The following is a 12747-nucleotide window of genomic DNA, read 5'->3' as shown; positions in this document are numbered from 1 at the left end:
TTGTCACTCTTGGTTTTCAACGGAAGAACGACATTGGCTTTGACGTGTTTTCTGACACAAAATAGTCAGGTTAGGAGGAAAGAACGGTTTTCGTAGCTGCGCTGAGGTCCTGGCCGCTTCCCTTCTTTGCTTGCTTGCTTTCTGACTCCAGTCATGTCAGGTATTTGGGTACAATTTGGGGTTTTGTGCAAAGGCTGCCATACTCTTGGCCTTTTCAGGTGTGTTTTCTTAGCAAACCAAAGGAAAGTTCTGTTAAATTGGGGGGCCGTTTTGTTGGCCGCCATCTTGAGACCAGCTCATTGTCCACAAATACATCCACAATGCAGAAATAACCCAGTTTGACACCACTTCAACTGCCATGGCGCCATCCAATTGAATTGTGAGATTCGTAATATGTTTTGGCACCAGATGTCTAAATCTGCACTGCACAAATAATGCAGTTTATTATTATTATTATTAAGCTTTATTTATATAGCGCTGTAAATTTACACAGCACTGTACATAAAATCTTTTAATTAGACAGTTCCCTGCCTTCAGGCTTACAATCTAAGCAGACACGACACAAAAAGAGAAGGGAATGGTTGTGGGGAAGGGGATCAGGTCCAGCATTCTTCTCTCCCTCTGAGGCCTAGACCAAGGCAGATGGACAGATGGAGGGCTCTGTATCTTAAGGATAAGTGGTTTGACACCACTTCAGCTGCCGTGGCTCCATGCTGTGCAACCTGAGTTTTGTAGTTCATTGGGGCACCAAAGGCTAAACAGCAAGTCAAACGATAAATCATAGATTGCATTGCATGGAGCCGTGTCAATTAAAGCAGCGTCAAACTGCATTTGTACTGCAGTGCAGATGCTGCCTTAGAGGGCCATGAGTTTGTTTGGGGGTTTGGGTCAAGCTTAGGATTCTCAAATGGCTAAACTTTTCCTTTCTCCCTTCCTTCGCCCTCACCTCTCCAACAAACAACATTGAAATAGTAACCCAGCATCTCTGCTATTGTGCCTTAAAAAAGGATTTCAGATGAAATCAGCAGGTGAGGCTAAATCTGCTAATCGATGCATGGCCAAACTCTTTTCCCCCTGAAGCCACAGAGCCATGCCCAGACACAAAAGTGGGGGCAACCCCATAGCCGGGATGCCAACAGCAACAACAAGCAAGCTGCAAGCCTGGGGAGGCAGCCATTTTGGTGCCTTGGCAGCCATTTTGGAGCAGACAAGAGATCCTGTCTCTCTCTCTCTGGCCTTGTGTGGTCCATTTAACGCTTGGCTGGCGGGGGCCCTCGTGCCAATCGACCGTGGTAGCTCAGGAGTTATTGTGCCAGCCAAGCGCCACGGCCAGCCTGCCATCTCCATCCCGCTTTAAGTCTCGTGGCTCCGTCCCTCTTCTTTTCCTCTTGCACCTCTTCCTCTCTCTTTTTATAATTTCCAGCTCCTGTGAGTGACATAAATCTCGCCCTAAGTAACTCGGCGTGCCAGTCGCAGCCCAGCGGGCCTTGGCAGGGCTTAGCGATAGCGACATTGCTGTCACCTCGTGCCAAGGGAGCCGCAAAGTGATATGGGCTGCATTTTTCCCTCTCCCATGCATGCACACTTGTCTTTCACCTACTGCCTTGCCACCCATTTTTGAGAGTCTGTCATCGCTTTCCCCTTTTCCTTCACCCTTTCCAGAAGCGTGTCGTTGGCATCGTGGGGTTGGCATGACATTTCCACTCACCCTCCAAGCCTCTTTCTCCCCAGTTCCTGGGCATCTGAGCTACTCTTTGTTAACCAGACAGAAGAGAAAAGAAAACCTTTCCAGGTTTGCAACCACAGTGGAAATATTTGCATCCTAGACCAGGGCTTCTCCAGCTCCCTGATATGGGAGGTTGGCATTTCCTTCCTTCCCCAAATATGTCAGATACTGGCACTGTTTGTGCCCATTGGCTAATTATTATTATTATTGGAAACTCTCCAACAACGGATGGCTTGTGGATAGGATAGGGACATCTATCTTGACCACAGTGCATGCAGAAGGGATCTAGGAGTCTCAGTGGGCCACATGCTGAACGTGAGCCAACAGTGTGATGCGGCAGCTAGAAAGCTTAATGGATTCCTTGCTGCAATTTGCAAAGAGGTCTACCTATTTACTGTGTTCCTGCCCAGTTGTGGTGGTGCCAGGGCTCATCCTCCACTCTGCATCCACCTTAAAATGTAATTTAATTTAATGTAGTTCACATTTCAGTCTTAATTTCCAAATAGGAAACTGCACATTTTCTCTCTATCAAACTGTGAAGCTATACAACTAACATAATACAGCAAACATCCAAAAACACTGGAGAAAGATATGATGAAGAAATTGGTCCAAGGAAACTCCATGATAGGTTCACCTTGGCATCACCATAACACACAACAACAAAATTCTACAATATTGGGCCGGAAACCTCAAATCTTGGGACAACTCTGTGCGGCATCCCTACTCCTGGGTCTTGCGCATTCTCCAGATGTGGTACCCTTGCCTTTCCTTCTCCAACCTGGAAGGGGGCAGAGGCGGGTGCATCCACCCCGGCGCTCTAATAATCCGGGTTTAATGCAATAATTACATGCATGGCTCTAATAAGCAGCGTGAGCGCATGCAGCCAGCCAGCCAGCCACTCCCACCGCGTGGTATTAATCACTGCTTAGCATAATAAGCCCTTAATAATGCCACCTTCCCCCCCCAGACACACTTTGCCCTGCATTTCCCTACCTCCCAGTGGTAGTTTTGCACAGCAATGCCTGGGTAGGGGGTTTTCTGTAATAGGGATTGCTGGATTGATGCCAGAAGGTTAGGATGCCCGGCTTAAAAGCATGACTTTTCTGGGTTTGGCTAAGCTTTCTATAGGGAGCCAGCGTGGCATAGAGGTTTGAGTATTGGACTAGGACTCTGGGGACCAGGGTTCAAATGGGGTAGTAAAATCGACTGAGCCCAGCTGACATAGCAAGTTTAGTGTTGGACTGCAACTCTGGAGACCAAGGTTTGATTCCTGGCTTGGCCATAAAACCCACTGGGTGACTTGGGGCGAGGCACACTCTCTCAGCCTCGGGGGAAGGCCTTGGCAAGCCTCCTCTGAACAAATCTTGCCAAGAAAACCCCAGGATAGGGTCACTTTAGGTTTGAGATAGGTTGGAAACGAAGGCACACAACAACCTGCGGTAGGTTCGGCGACGAAAATGACCAGACATTTGCAACAGAACTGGAAACTCGGCCCTGCATTGTCCAGACAATGTGTCATGAGGATGTGGGGAGATGTAGTATTTTGTTGTATGTGGACACCCCTGGGAAGCCTCCTCTTCCATTTCTTTGTGCTTCAAGAAATGCATCAGTTTGTCATAGCAGGCATGAACCCGAGGCTTTGACAACCTTTGCGCATGTGGAAAGATATACACACGGATATATACGCAGATGCACACACACACACTTTGTTTTCCAAACTATTAGTCATATGCAGATTTATGCCCGTTCGGCAGATGAATTCATCACGAAGACGCCTTGGCTTAATCAACTTAACAGTTCTTCCGTTCGGGGGTCGGCAACGGCAGTGAGTCGGGGTCCCTTGAGGGACCGGCAAAACAACAAAATGGGACGTCACTGGAAGTCTCCCTCTGCTTTTGAAAAATGGGTCATTTTCAAATGTGAAACAGGGGACCGGGGTGAGAGAGAGAGAGAGAGAGAGAGAGAGAGAGAGACGTGTTTTAAAGCGGAACTGTTGATGCAGAGAAAGCCAGGAGAAGCCATCCAGCCTCGGTTTTCCAGGAAAAATGGGCTTTGGGGGCGTCTGGGATGCGATGGCCGCAATAACAGCTTGGCTAGTACTGCAATGGCTATATCCAGTAAGGCTTGGCTGTAACCTTACTACACAGGTAGTTGTGTGCTCTCAAGTCATTTCTGACTTATGGCAATCCTAAGGCAAACCTATCATGGGTTTTTCTTGCCATGATTTGTTCAGAGAGGGTTTGCCATTGCCTTTCTCTGAGTCTGAGAGTGTGTGACTCACCTAATGCTGCCCAGTGGGTTTTTATGGCTGAGCGGGGATCCAAACCCTGGTCTCCAGAGTCATAATCCAATGCTCGGATCAATGCACCATGCTGGCTCTTGCAACTACATAGGGGAGGCTGCAAAGTAACTGATATGCATTGGTCCTGATGCAATTTGGTCCTGTTTTGCATTGGGACACCAATGAGACTCCATTGTATATAATGGGATTTGAGCATCCACAGATTTTTGGCATCCACAGGGGTCCTGGAATCCAACCCTAGCAGATCCCAAGGCCTCGCAGTGTACGTAAAGTTACATAAAGTGGACCATGAAGGCAGATCCTGGCCATTATTCTGTACATTGCTTAGTATTGTCAGAGGTTTTTTTGGGTTTTTCAGGCAATGTGGCCATGTTCTAGAAGAGTTTATTCCTAATGTTTATTCCTGATGTTTCGCCAGCATCTGTGGCTGGCATCTTCAGAGATCTGAAGATGCCAAAGCCACAGATGCTGGTGAAACGTCAGGAATAAACTCTTCTAGAACATGGCCACATTGCCCGAAAAACCCACAAAAAACTATGGATGCCGGCCATGAAAGCCTTCAACTTCACCTTAGCATTGTCGTTTCCTTCTTATGTATCTTCCGTCTTTGACGACTGTGGCGACACTTTCAAGAAAGCGGTTTCCCGCAGAAATAAGTTGGGCGTTAAGTTCCATTGTGGGTCTATTGGGAGGAAGCCGGCACCTCCTAAAAATGGCTCATGTGCGCAGCCACCAAGTTTATGGGGAGAATGGATCACCGGCAAATGGGAACCATGGGGTCCCAAACCTCACCCAGAGGGGAAAAGGCTGCGAGTTCGAGCACTTAGCCTTTCTGCAAGAGCCCGTTGTTACTTCAGGTGACAGCTCCCTTGAATTGTGACCGCCGGCACTCTGGGCTTCCATAACTCATCTGGAGCTCTTTATAACCACATAAGCACCCTTGCTCAGAAAGAGCAGCCTGCGGTGAGTTATGGACTGGTTTTGGAAAGGGGAAGGGGGGAAAAATAATGCCAAAGAGCACAAAGAGGGAGGGGAGACATGGGTATGATGCACAAGGAAGGAAAGAAACCCATCCGTCGTCACCTCTCAGGGAACCCTCCAGCCTTGCACTGAATCTTGGAGACAAATCTGCAAAATAGCTTGCTTGGCATTCGCAATGTCCGCATTCGTATGCATTCCCCGTTGCTAGGTTTTGGGATGAGACTTTGGCTTTTGCAAAAGAAGGAGCTGGAGGCGACCGATCTGGAAATGAAGGGAATCTGATTGCAATCCTCTACTCCGGCCCTATGGACCAAATGGGAGTTTATATCAGAGTAACCAGAGTTTTGTTCTGTAATGGTGGCTCTCAAGAAAAATGTGGGACATTACCAAACAAAAGCTTAAAACCCTCCTCTAAATGTAAACCCATGTGTCGTAGTCATGCTCAACACAGAGGACGTTTTCTTCCTGGACCGAAGGTTGAAATGGAGGACGTGCCCAGGACAAGTCGGGCATCTGGTCACCCTGCAGGGAGAACCCAGTCCCCAAACAAGCTCCCTTTTGCTCTGCAGGCCTGTCGGTGCTCCTTTCCGTCGAGGAGGCTGCAGGACGGGATTAATTACCGCTCTGCTGCAAATGAAATTAAGCGGCCCTGATCGTTAGCTTATTGATGAGGCAAACGAGATTAGGCAGCGCACTGTCAATCGGCGGCTGCACCAGGAACTGGATTAAGGGAAGGAGCCATGATTAGTCATTGCAGCAAAGGAGCGGAGAGGAGCTAGAGAGGGCAGGTGGCAACTGGGTGCAAGGGGAGAGATGGGGGGCCCATTGGAGAATCTATAGGGATGCAAGAGCAGTGGAGGCTAGTGGTTGGAAGAGAGGACGGTGGGTACAATAAATGCGCTTTGCGGCTTTGTGACCCGAGAATCGAGGAACTGGCCCTTGTGCATGGTCAGATTACAATGGTTGTGGTCCTGGAGCAGTGCTGGAAGTATCTCCCCTTCTTCTGCACTTCTGTGTTTTGCACAGGGTGCATCTACCCAGTGGTTTTCAGACTGGCCCTCCAAATGTTTTAGACTTAAGCCTCAAAATAGCGTTGCCAATGGGCAGGAATAATGGAGGCAAAGTCCCAAATGTCTGGGGGACCAAAGTGTGGGGACCACTGATTTACACAGTAGAAATCATACAGTTTGATACCACTCTGTAGCTCCCTCCTATGGAATCCTGGGATGTGTAGTTTTACATTAGCCTACCTTGCCAGAGAACACTGGTGCCTCGTCAAATGACAAATCCCACGACTGTAGGATGGAGCCAAGGCAGGTAAAGTGGTATCAGACTGCATTATTTATGCAGTGTAGATGCACTCTCGGTTATCCGACACATAAAAAGCCGGCGACATCGTGCCTTAACAACATTTTCTTGTCCTTAGTGTGTGTCGGGGGGGGGGGGAGTCTCAATATTGAACTGGTTGCAAGATTTTTCAGGAGCAAGATGTGTTGCTATTGTTTTTTGCAATACACACACACACACACACACAGAGTATATATATTTGTGCAGCATTTTTGTGTGGGGAAGCCATGCATTGTGTCCCAGATCCATGCTTTTTTGGCACAAAAATCTGGTTCTCGACAACATAAAGGGTTCTATGGAAAACAAAGTATTTTTTTTACTGCATCACTACAATGAGGTTTTGCACAAACCGTTCGCTTTGGGGGGAAAGTCTCAACTTTCAAAACACGAACGGAAACCCTTGTAATGTTGCCCACCGGGGAGAAACCATTCACAATCACTCACCCTTGTATAAAGTAATAAAAGAAATGAAGATTTGCATTCTTAGCGCTAACCAAAAAAGCCCAGGCCCCACTGCTTCGCTTCAGAAGGAGGAAGGATTCTGAAAGATGAATCCAGTTTATGGGAAGGCCTACTATTTGGGAAAAGGGCCCACAAAATAGATGTGTGTCTTTGTTGAACGCCAACAAAGATGCGAAGGAGGCCAACGTTGTAGTCATTTTGATGCCAGGTCAAAATGTTTCTGTTTGCCCAGGTCTATTAGGCTGGTCTATGTTGTTCTACTGTTGTGTCTTTTACTAAGTATTCCCAGTGTTCACCTCCTTGTAGATAAGTGTATCTTCCATGATGATATTTTGGCTTAACTTAGGCTTGGTTGACCCTTACTACTCACCTCTGCTGGATTTGTTTTTCCACATACCTCCCCTATGAACCCCTGCTCTGACCCCATTTCTCTTTCTCTTCTCTCTCTCTCTTCCTCTCCTCTTCCCTTTCCTTTCCCCCTTTCCTCTTCTCTTGCTTTCCACAGGACCAGGGGACCGTCGGGGTCATTTTCAACGTGGGCACGGATGACATCACCATCGAGGAGAGCAACGCCATGGTGAACGACGGCAAGTACCACGTGGTGCGCTTCACCCGGAGTGGTGGCAACGCAACGCTGCAGGTGGACAACTGGCCGATCAATGAGCGGTACCCCGCAGGTAGGGACTGGCAGGCAACCAGCCTGCCTCCGCCTTCATCCGACCACATAGTCCCATGCATCGTGGAGGTCAGAACCACCCTGTCTTTCCAAGGGCTCTAGACAATGTAGGCCTTGCTTTCTAAATTCTTGGGCAGCTGAGTCTCTGGGCTTTCCAAGCGACTTTTCCCATGACACAAATCACATGGCTTGGCACATCATTGTGATCTCAGGGGCAGCAACTCTTGGCAATGGCACTAGGTGGCAAACAGGACGCATGTGTAAACAGCCACCCAGCATCGCCATGGAGGTGAGGTTTTTAAAACTGATTTAGCCAAGGATAGGGCAGATGCAGTGCAGAGTTGGCATTGTGTCGTGCAGACAGTCTACACTCAAATTGGGGATTTGGCCCAGATGACCATGAGGATGAAACCAGTTTAATTGGCCCATGTAAACATGCCTTGAGATTGAAACAGCTGAAAAGTGAGCATGCGTCAGAGCCCAAGGTTCACACAGTCCTGTTTTCAGCATCTCTGGAGAACTGCAGCCACAGTTTTGGGCAACGAAAACACAAATGTATCACTGCAGTTGCCTTTCAGGCCGTTGGGGGCATTATTTGGGGACAGCATATATGTGGGGTTTGTTGTTGCTGTTCTGACAGCAAACCCTGCAAGGGAGGCCACTTGTTCCCATTTCAGAGGTGCGTAGCAGGTAGCTTGCCAAGAACTGAGCTGCACTTTGCAAGTGCAGCTCACATGGCCATATTTTCTTTTTGTCTTCAAATCTCCCCACCATCCCCGCCTCTCCCTCCGCAGCGGATGATGAGAGCCCTTGACATTCTTTCAGCAGCTGGCGTTTTTCTGCTATCACATAATTTTTGCAGCCCTTTCCATCAGGAAAAGTGCTTTCGACGCATCTCAATCTAATCTCCTTTATTCTTTTGAAAAGGTTGGCGATTGCAGAAAAAAGGCCCAGGTCATTGCAAACACTAGGGCGCCAGGAAAGGGAGGAGGGCATGGGAAAGAGAGGGGAGGATTCAGGTGCCAGAGAGTGGGGGCATAGATGGGGTACTCCCAAGAAAGACTGGAAGGAAGAACTGTAGTGTGCAGGAGTGGCAAGGAAAGATTGTCAACGTGTCCGCAAGTCCTATCCAGCTAGATCTGTTGAACATCTCCAGGTATCTTCTCCCCTCTGTGGCACATCCCTGTGCATCCAAGCCTGGTCAGGTTGCTAAGCCATAGCTCAGGGATCTCTCCGAAGGTGTACTAGGCTGGATTTGAGAGTGATGATCAGAGATAACAGGCTGGTTCTGACCTCTGCTGAGCCAGGGTGGGTGCCTGGGGCTGGGAGACACGCTGGGATTTTGTCAGCTGCATTTGTGCCTGGGAATGCAACCAGTCTAGAAACGCCTTCCCTGAAGACCAGGTCCCTCCCATTGTATGTTGACGGAATCACACACAAGTGCCTTGGTTGGGAGCTGGCAGGGACCATAGAAGCCGGTTGCAGAAAGCCGGGGAGGGGATTTAATCAAGGTCATTAGTGCCGCAGGCAGGGAAAGGAAGGAGAGCTCCTGCCCGCCTGCAATCCGCCAGCCGCTTTGATCCATGTTTCCCCCAAAGTGCCACTCCCTACGCTGCCATCCCGCTGGCCTTATTGTGCAGTCTCTTTGATGCCCTGCACTGCAGAGAGATGAGCTGCCATGTCTCCTCGCCACCATCGTTCACGCTGCTGAGCATTGCACCTAGATGCATGGTTCCCTTCTCTGGTTGTGCGGTGTTGCAACTTCCGCATTCACACCTAGAGCCATTCCAGGACCCAAAACAACACCAATACATACTCCTGACCTTCCTCGTGTGCAATGTCTACTTAGATGCCAGCCGCCTTCTCTTGGGGTGCAGCTGCTTTAACTGCCATGACTCTATCCGACAGAATCCTCGGATTTGGAGTTTGGTGAGGTGTTCGGCCTCCTCTGTTAGAAAGTTCTGCCAAACTCCAAATCCCAGGGTTCTGTCCAATAGAGTCATGGCAGTTAAAGTGGTGTCAAACCGCTTTAATTCTGCAGGCTTTGGAGGAAGATAGGTTAGGAGTCTTGGCTCATTCTTGCCACCATTTCCATCTAGGCCACCATTTCCATTTAGGAGAACCGTGTTCACCTGCACTTAAAATGGCTTCCAGGTCTTAGGTTCTTGTGGTGTTGGCATGCATACTTTCCTAACGTGGAAGCGGTCTTTTATCAGGGCATAAGTGTGCCAGGGGTGTCTCTTTGTGATGACGATTGTGCCGAAGGGCTTAATCTACTCACTGGAACAGATGTCATATTCTCACTTTCTTTTGGTGGTTTTGCAAAGTGTGAAAATTGAGGAACCATGTCACAGAAAGCATGATCTATGCAGAAGAGATTCTGTGAGAATGTGTTTGGAAGGGGCCATTTTGTGTTTGTGAATTGGGCCTAGAAGATGAGCTTTCCCTTCTCCATGACGTTCTTGTCTTGCAAAACAAGCACATCATTGTCTGCAGCTCTGGACCTATGAACACAAGGACGCATCGTGTTAAGCAGAACCTGCAAAATACGCTATCCAGGGATGTAAAACCTGTAGTCATCTCAGCCTATCAAAATCCTTGGCTTTGCCCAGGAGTTGCATCCTCAGTGGATGCGTTTGGTGAGCCTTCAAACTGGTACAACCAAGGGAAGGGCGCAACGGCGCACAAGCAGGCATTCAAGAGCTGGCTGGCAAAGCGACTGCTCAAGTGGCGTAAAAACCAAACCCTTTTTTTTTTCCCATGGCTGCATTTGATCCGCATGGGTCAGTGAGCATGAGAACATGGCGTTCATGTTGGCCCAAAGAGAGAGGCAGCCATGGCCGTGTCCTTGGAGGCGTTTTGCAAAGGAAGGAGGAGGAAACGAGGCTGGCAAAAGCTGGCTGAAAAAGCAGGAATGCGGCTCTGTCTGCGGACTTGTCCCTGAGGCACTAGGAGCCACGGAGTACATGAGGTTTGCCCCCATAGTTTCGTCTGCGCATGCCAAGCAGTAACGGGCAAGCATGGGCCTGTCCCCAGCCGTTTCAAAGTAATGGAGGAACAGCAGGCGGGAGACACCCAAGAGCTTTGGAGCCAATTTATTCCCATTCTCTCTCTTTTCCCGGACACTACACACACACACACACACACATTCATAACCCTGTATGCTTCACAATTCTACTCTCTTCCATTGATTTTACAATGGAACCTGGGCTTGTTTTCTTCTTCCAAATTCACCCCGTTTTGTTTCCGATGCAAACATGCATAGGCTTAAAAAGGAGAGCCAGTGCGGTGTTATGGTTTGAGCGTTGGACTCTGACTCCGAAGCCCAGGGTTCGAATCCCGGCTCAGCCATATAAAACCACTGGGTTATTTTAGGCAAGTGACACACTCTCAGCCTCAGAAGATGGCAAGGACGAACCCCCCTCTGAAGACACTTGCTTAGGGTCGCCATGAAAGGACTCGAAGGCACGCAACAACAGCAACAAGCAATGCTTAAAATATAAATGGTGACTGATGCGCGGAGCACAACATCTTTTTTTGGGCGATGGCCCATATGGTTCTCCAAAGGGAGAAGGAAGGAAGCAGAAACATGTCAAACTTCTGAGCTTTGTGATGATAAATAGGGCGCAATAGGAAGGCAGCATTGATCTGTTGCTGGGGGAGAAATATTAGAGACAGTCTCCAGATTAGATGCTTCGAAGTCCGGTTGTGGGCCTGCATCCCGGATCTACTTGAGACTGGTCAAATCTGGCTTCCTGGGAGATTTGAAGCCATCACTTTGAAAAATCCATAATCGAGAGAGGAAAAAACCCTCCTCCTAAGGGCAGAACAGGTAAAATAACGAATGGGTGATGCAGAATATTTGGCATTAAAGCCAGTGAATTGGCTTCACGCCTTTTCTCTTTTTGCGACTCAGAAAACTAGGGTTCGAATCCCCACTCGGTGGGCATGGAAACCTTACTGGGTGAGCTTGGGCAAGTCACACTCTCTCAGCCTCAGAGGGTGGCCATGGCAAACCCCTTCTGAACGAATCGTGCCAGGAAAATCCTTAGGGTCAACATGAGTCAGAAATGACTTGAAGGCATGCAACGACAAACACAAAGGTGGCTCCAAAATTCAGCCACATCTTTCTGGCTGCATCCACGCTGCAGAAATAATCCAGTTTGACACCACTTTAAGAGCCGTGAATGCTGTGAATTGTAATGTTGTGAGGCATCTAGCCTTCTCTGCCAAAGAGCTCTGGTGCCGCAACAAACCACAATTCCCAGGATTCCATAACAGGGCACCATGGCAGTTAAAGTGGCACCAAACTGGATTGTTTCTGCAGTGCAGGTGCAGCTTCTGTCTCATTGCTCATCCTGTTTCTACCACCTTATAGGTTCCTTCTTTAAAACCATTTGCCTTCTATCCCTCCACTGGTTCTTTCTTTCCTTCCTTTCTTTCTCCCTTTGTTATCATCTCTCTTCACCTGCTAAAAAATTCACATTTACTCCATTGCCGCTGCTGTCTCAGACAGAGGCGCCCGCATAGGAGGCCCTTTTCAGGTTCTCAGTCGATTAACTGCCTTGCCCTTAAAACGATTGATTGGCTAATTAGCCAATTAAAATAAATATTACTGTTATCAAAATCCAGGTGGTGTTTGGGGATCTTTTTCCCCGGCGGAGCCAATACTAGCTCCCCCTTCCTGACGAAATACCACAGAAGCCAATGGCTCGGAAACGGGGAGGGCACAAAAGTCCGTCGGCCTGAAATCAAGCGATGGCAATAAACGGATAGCATGCCCACCCCAATTTCTCGGGAAACATTCCAGTACAAAATGGGAATGAGAGCCACGGACGGAGAAGACCACTCAGCTGTGAAGTTTGGGGCAAATTTGTTTGGTGGCTACCTTGAAGTGGTATTATCTGCAAAGCATGCTTAACTGTTGCATACCAACTAGTTTCAGATTCGGAGTGTTTGTGAATATTCTTGCTATCTGGCTTTTCTTCTGCCATCTGCAAAGCATACTTAACTGTTGCATACCAACTAGTTTCAGGTTTTTAGCAGCATGCGGGATATTTCAGGGTCTTTGGTGCCCAGTTTTAAACTGTATCACCCGCACCCTCTTTACCTTGGAAGCCCACACCTATCCAAGGCAAATGTTCCTTTTTGCATGAATCTCAATGGAGACGTTTGAGAGGGAAGGTGCAGAACGTTCATCTTACTCACGGCAGAAATCCCCAACGTCTCTCCGGCACACAGTCAGGCCAAGAA

At 48.5% G+C, this 12747-nt stretch overlaps 1 protein-coding gene across 22 annotated transcripts in view; it reads left to right on the top strand.

The window, feature by feature from the left end:
* NRXN2 (neurexin 2) overlaps positions 1 to 12747 on the top strand; it is a 286100-nt gene that overhangs the window by 228477 nt on the left and 44876 nt on the right. For all 22 annotated transcript variants that reach the window (XM_042439705.1, XM_042439702.1, XM_042439704.1 and 19 more), the window contains one exon: positions 7324 to 7495. In XM_042439705.1, the coding sequence (XP_042295639.1) occupies positions 7324 to 7495 (172 nt within the window). The remainder of the gene's footprint in view (positions 1 to 7323; positions 7496 to 12747) is intronic.

Source organism: Sceloporus undulatus, chromosome 9, assembly GCF_019175285.1.
Source record: "Sceloporus undulatus isolate JIND9_A2432 ecotype Alabama chromosome 9, SceUnd_v1.1, whole genome shotgun sequence".
Lineage (NCBI taxonomy): Eukaryota > Metazoa > Chordata > Lepidosauria > Squamata > Phrynosomatidae > Sceloporus > Sceloporus undulatus.
This window is presented reverse-complemented; position numbering and strand designations above follow the sequence as displayed.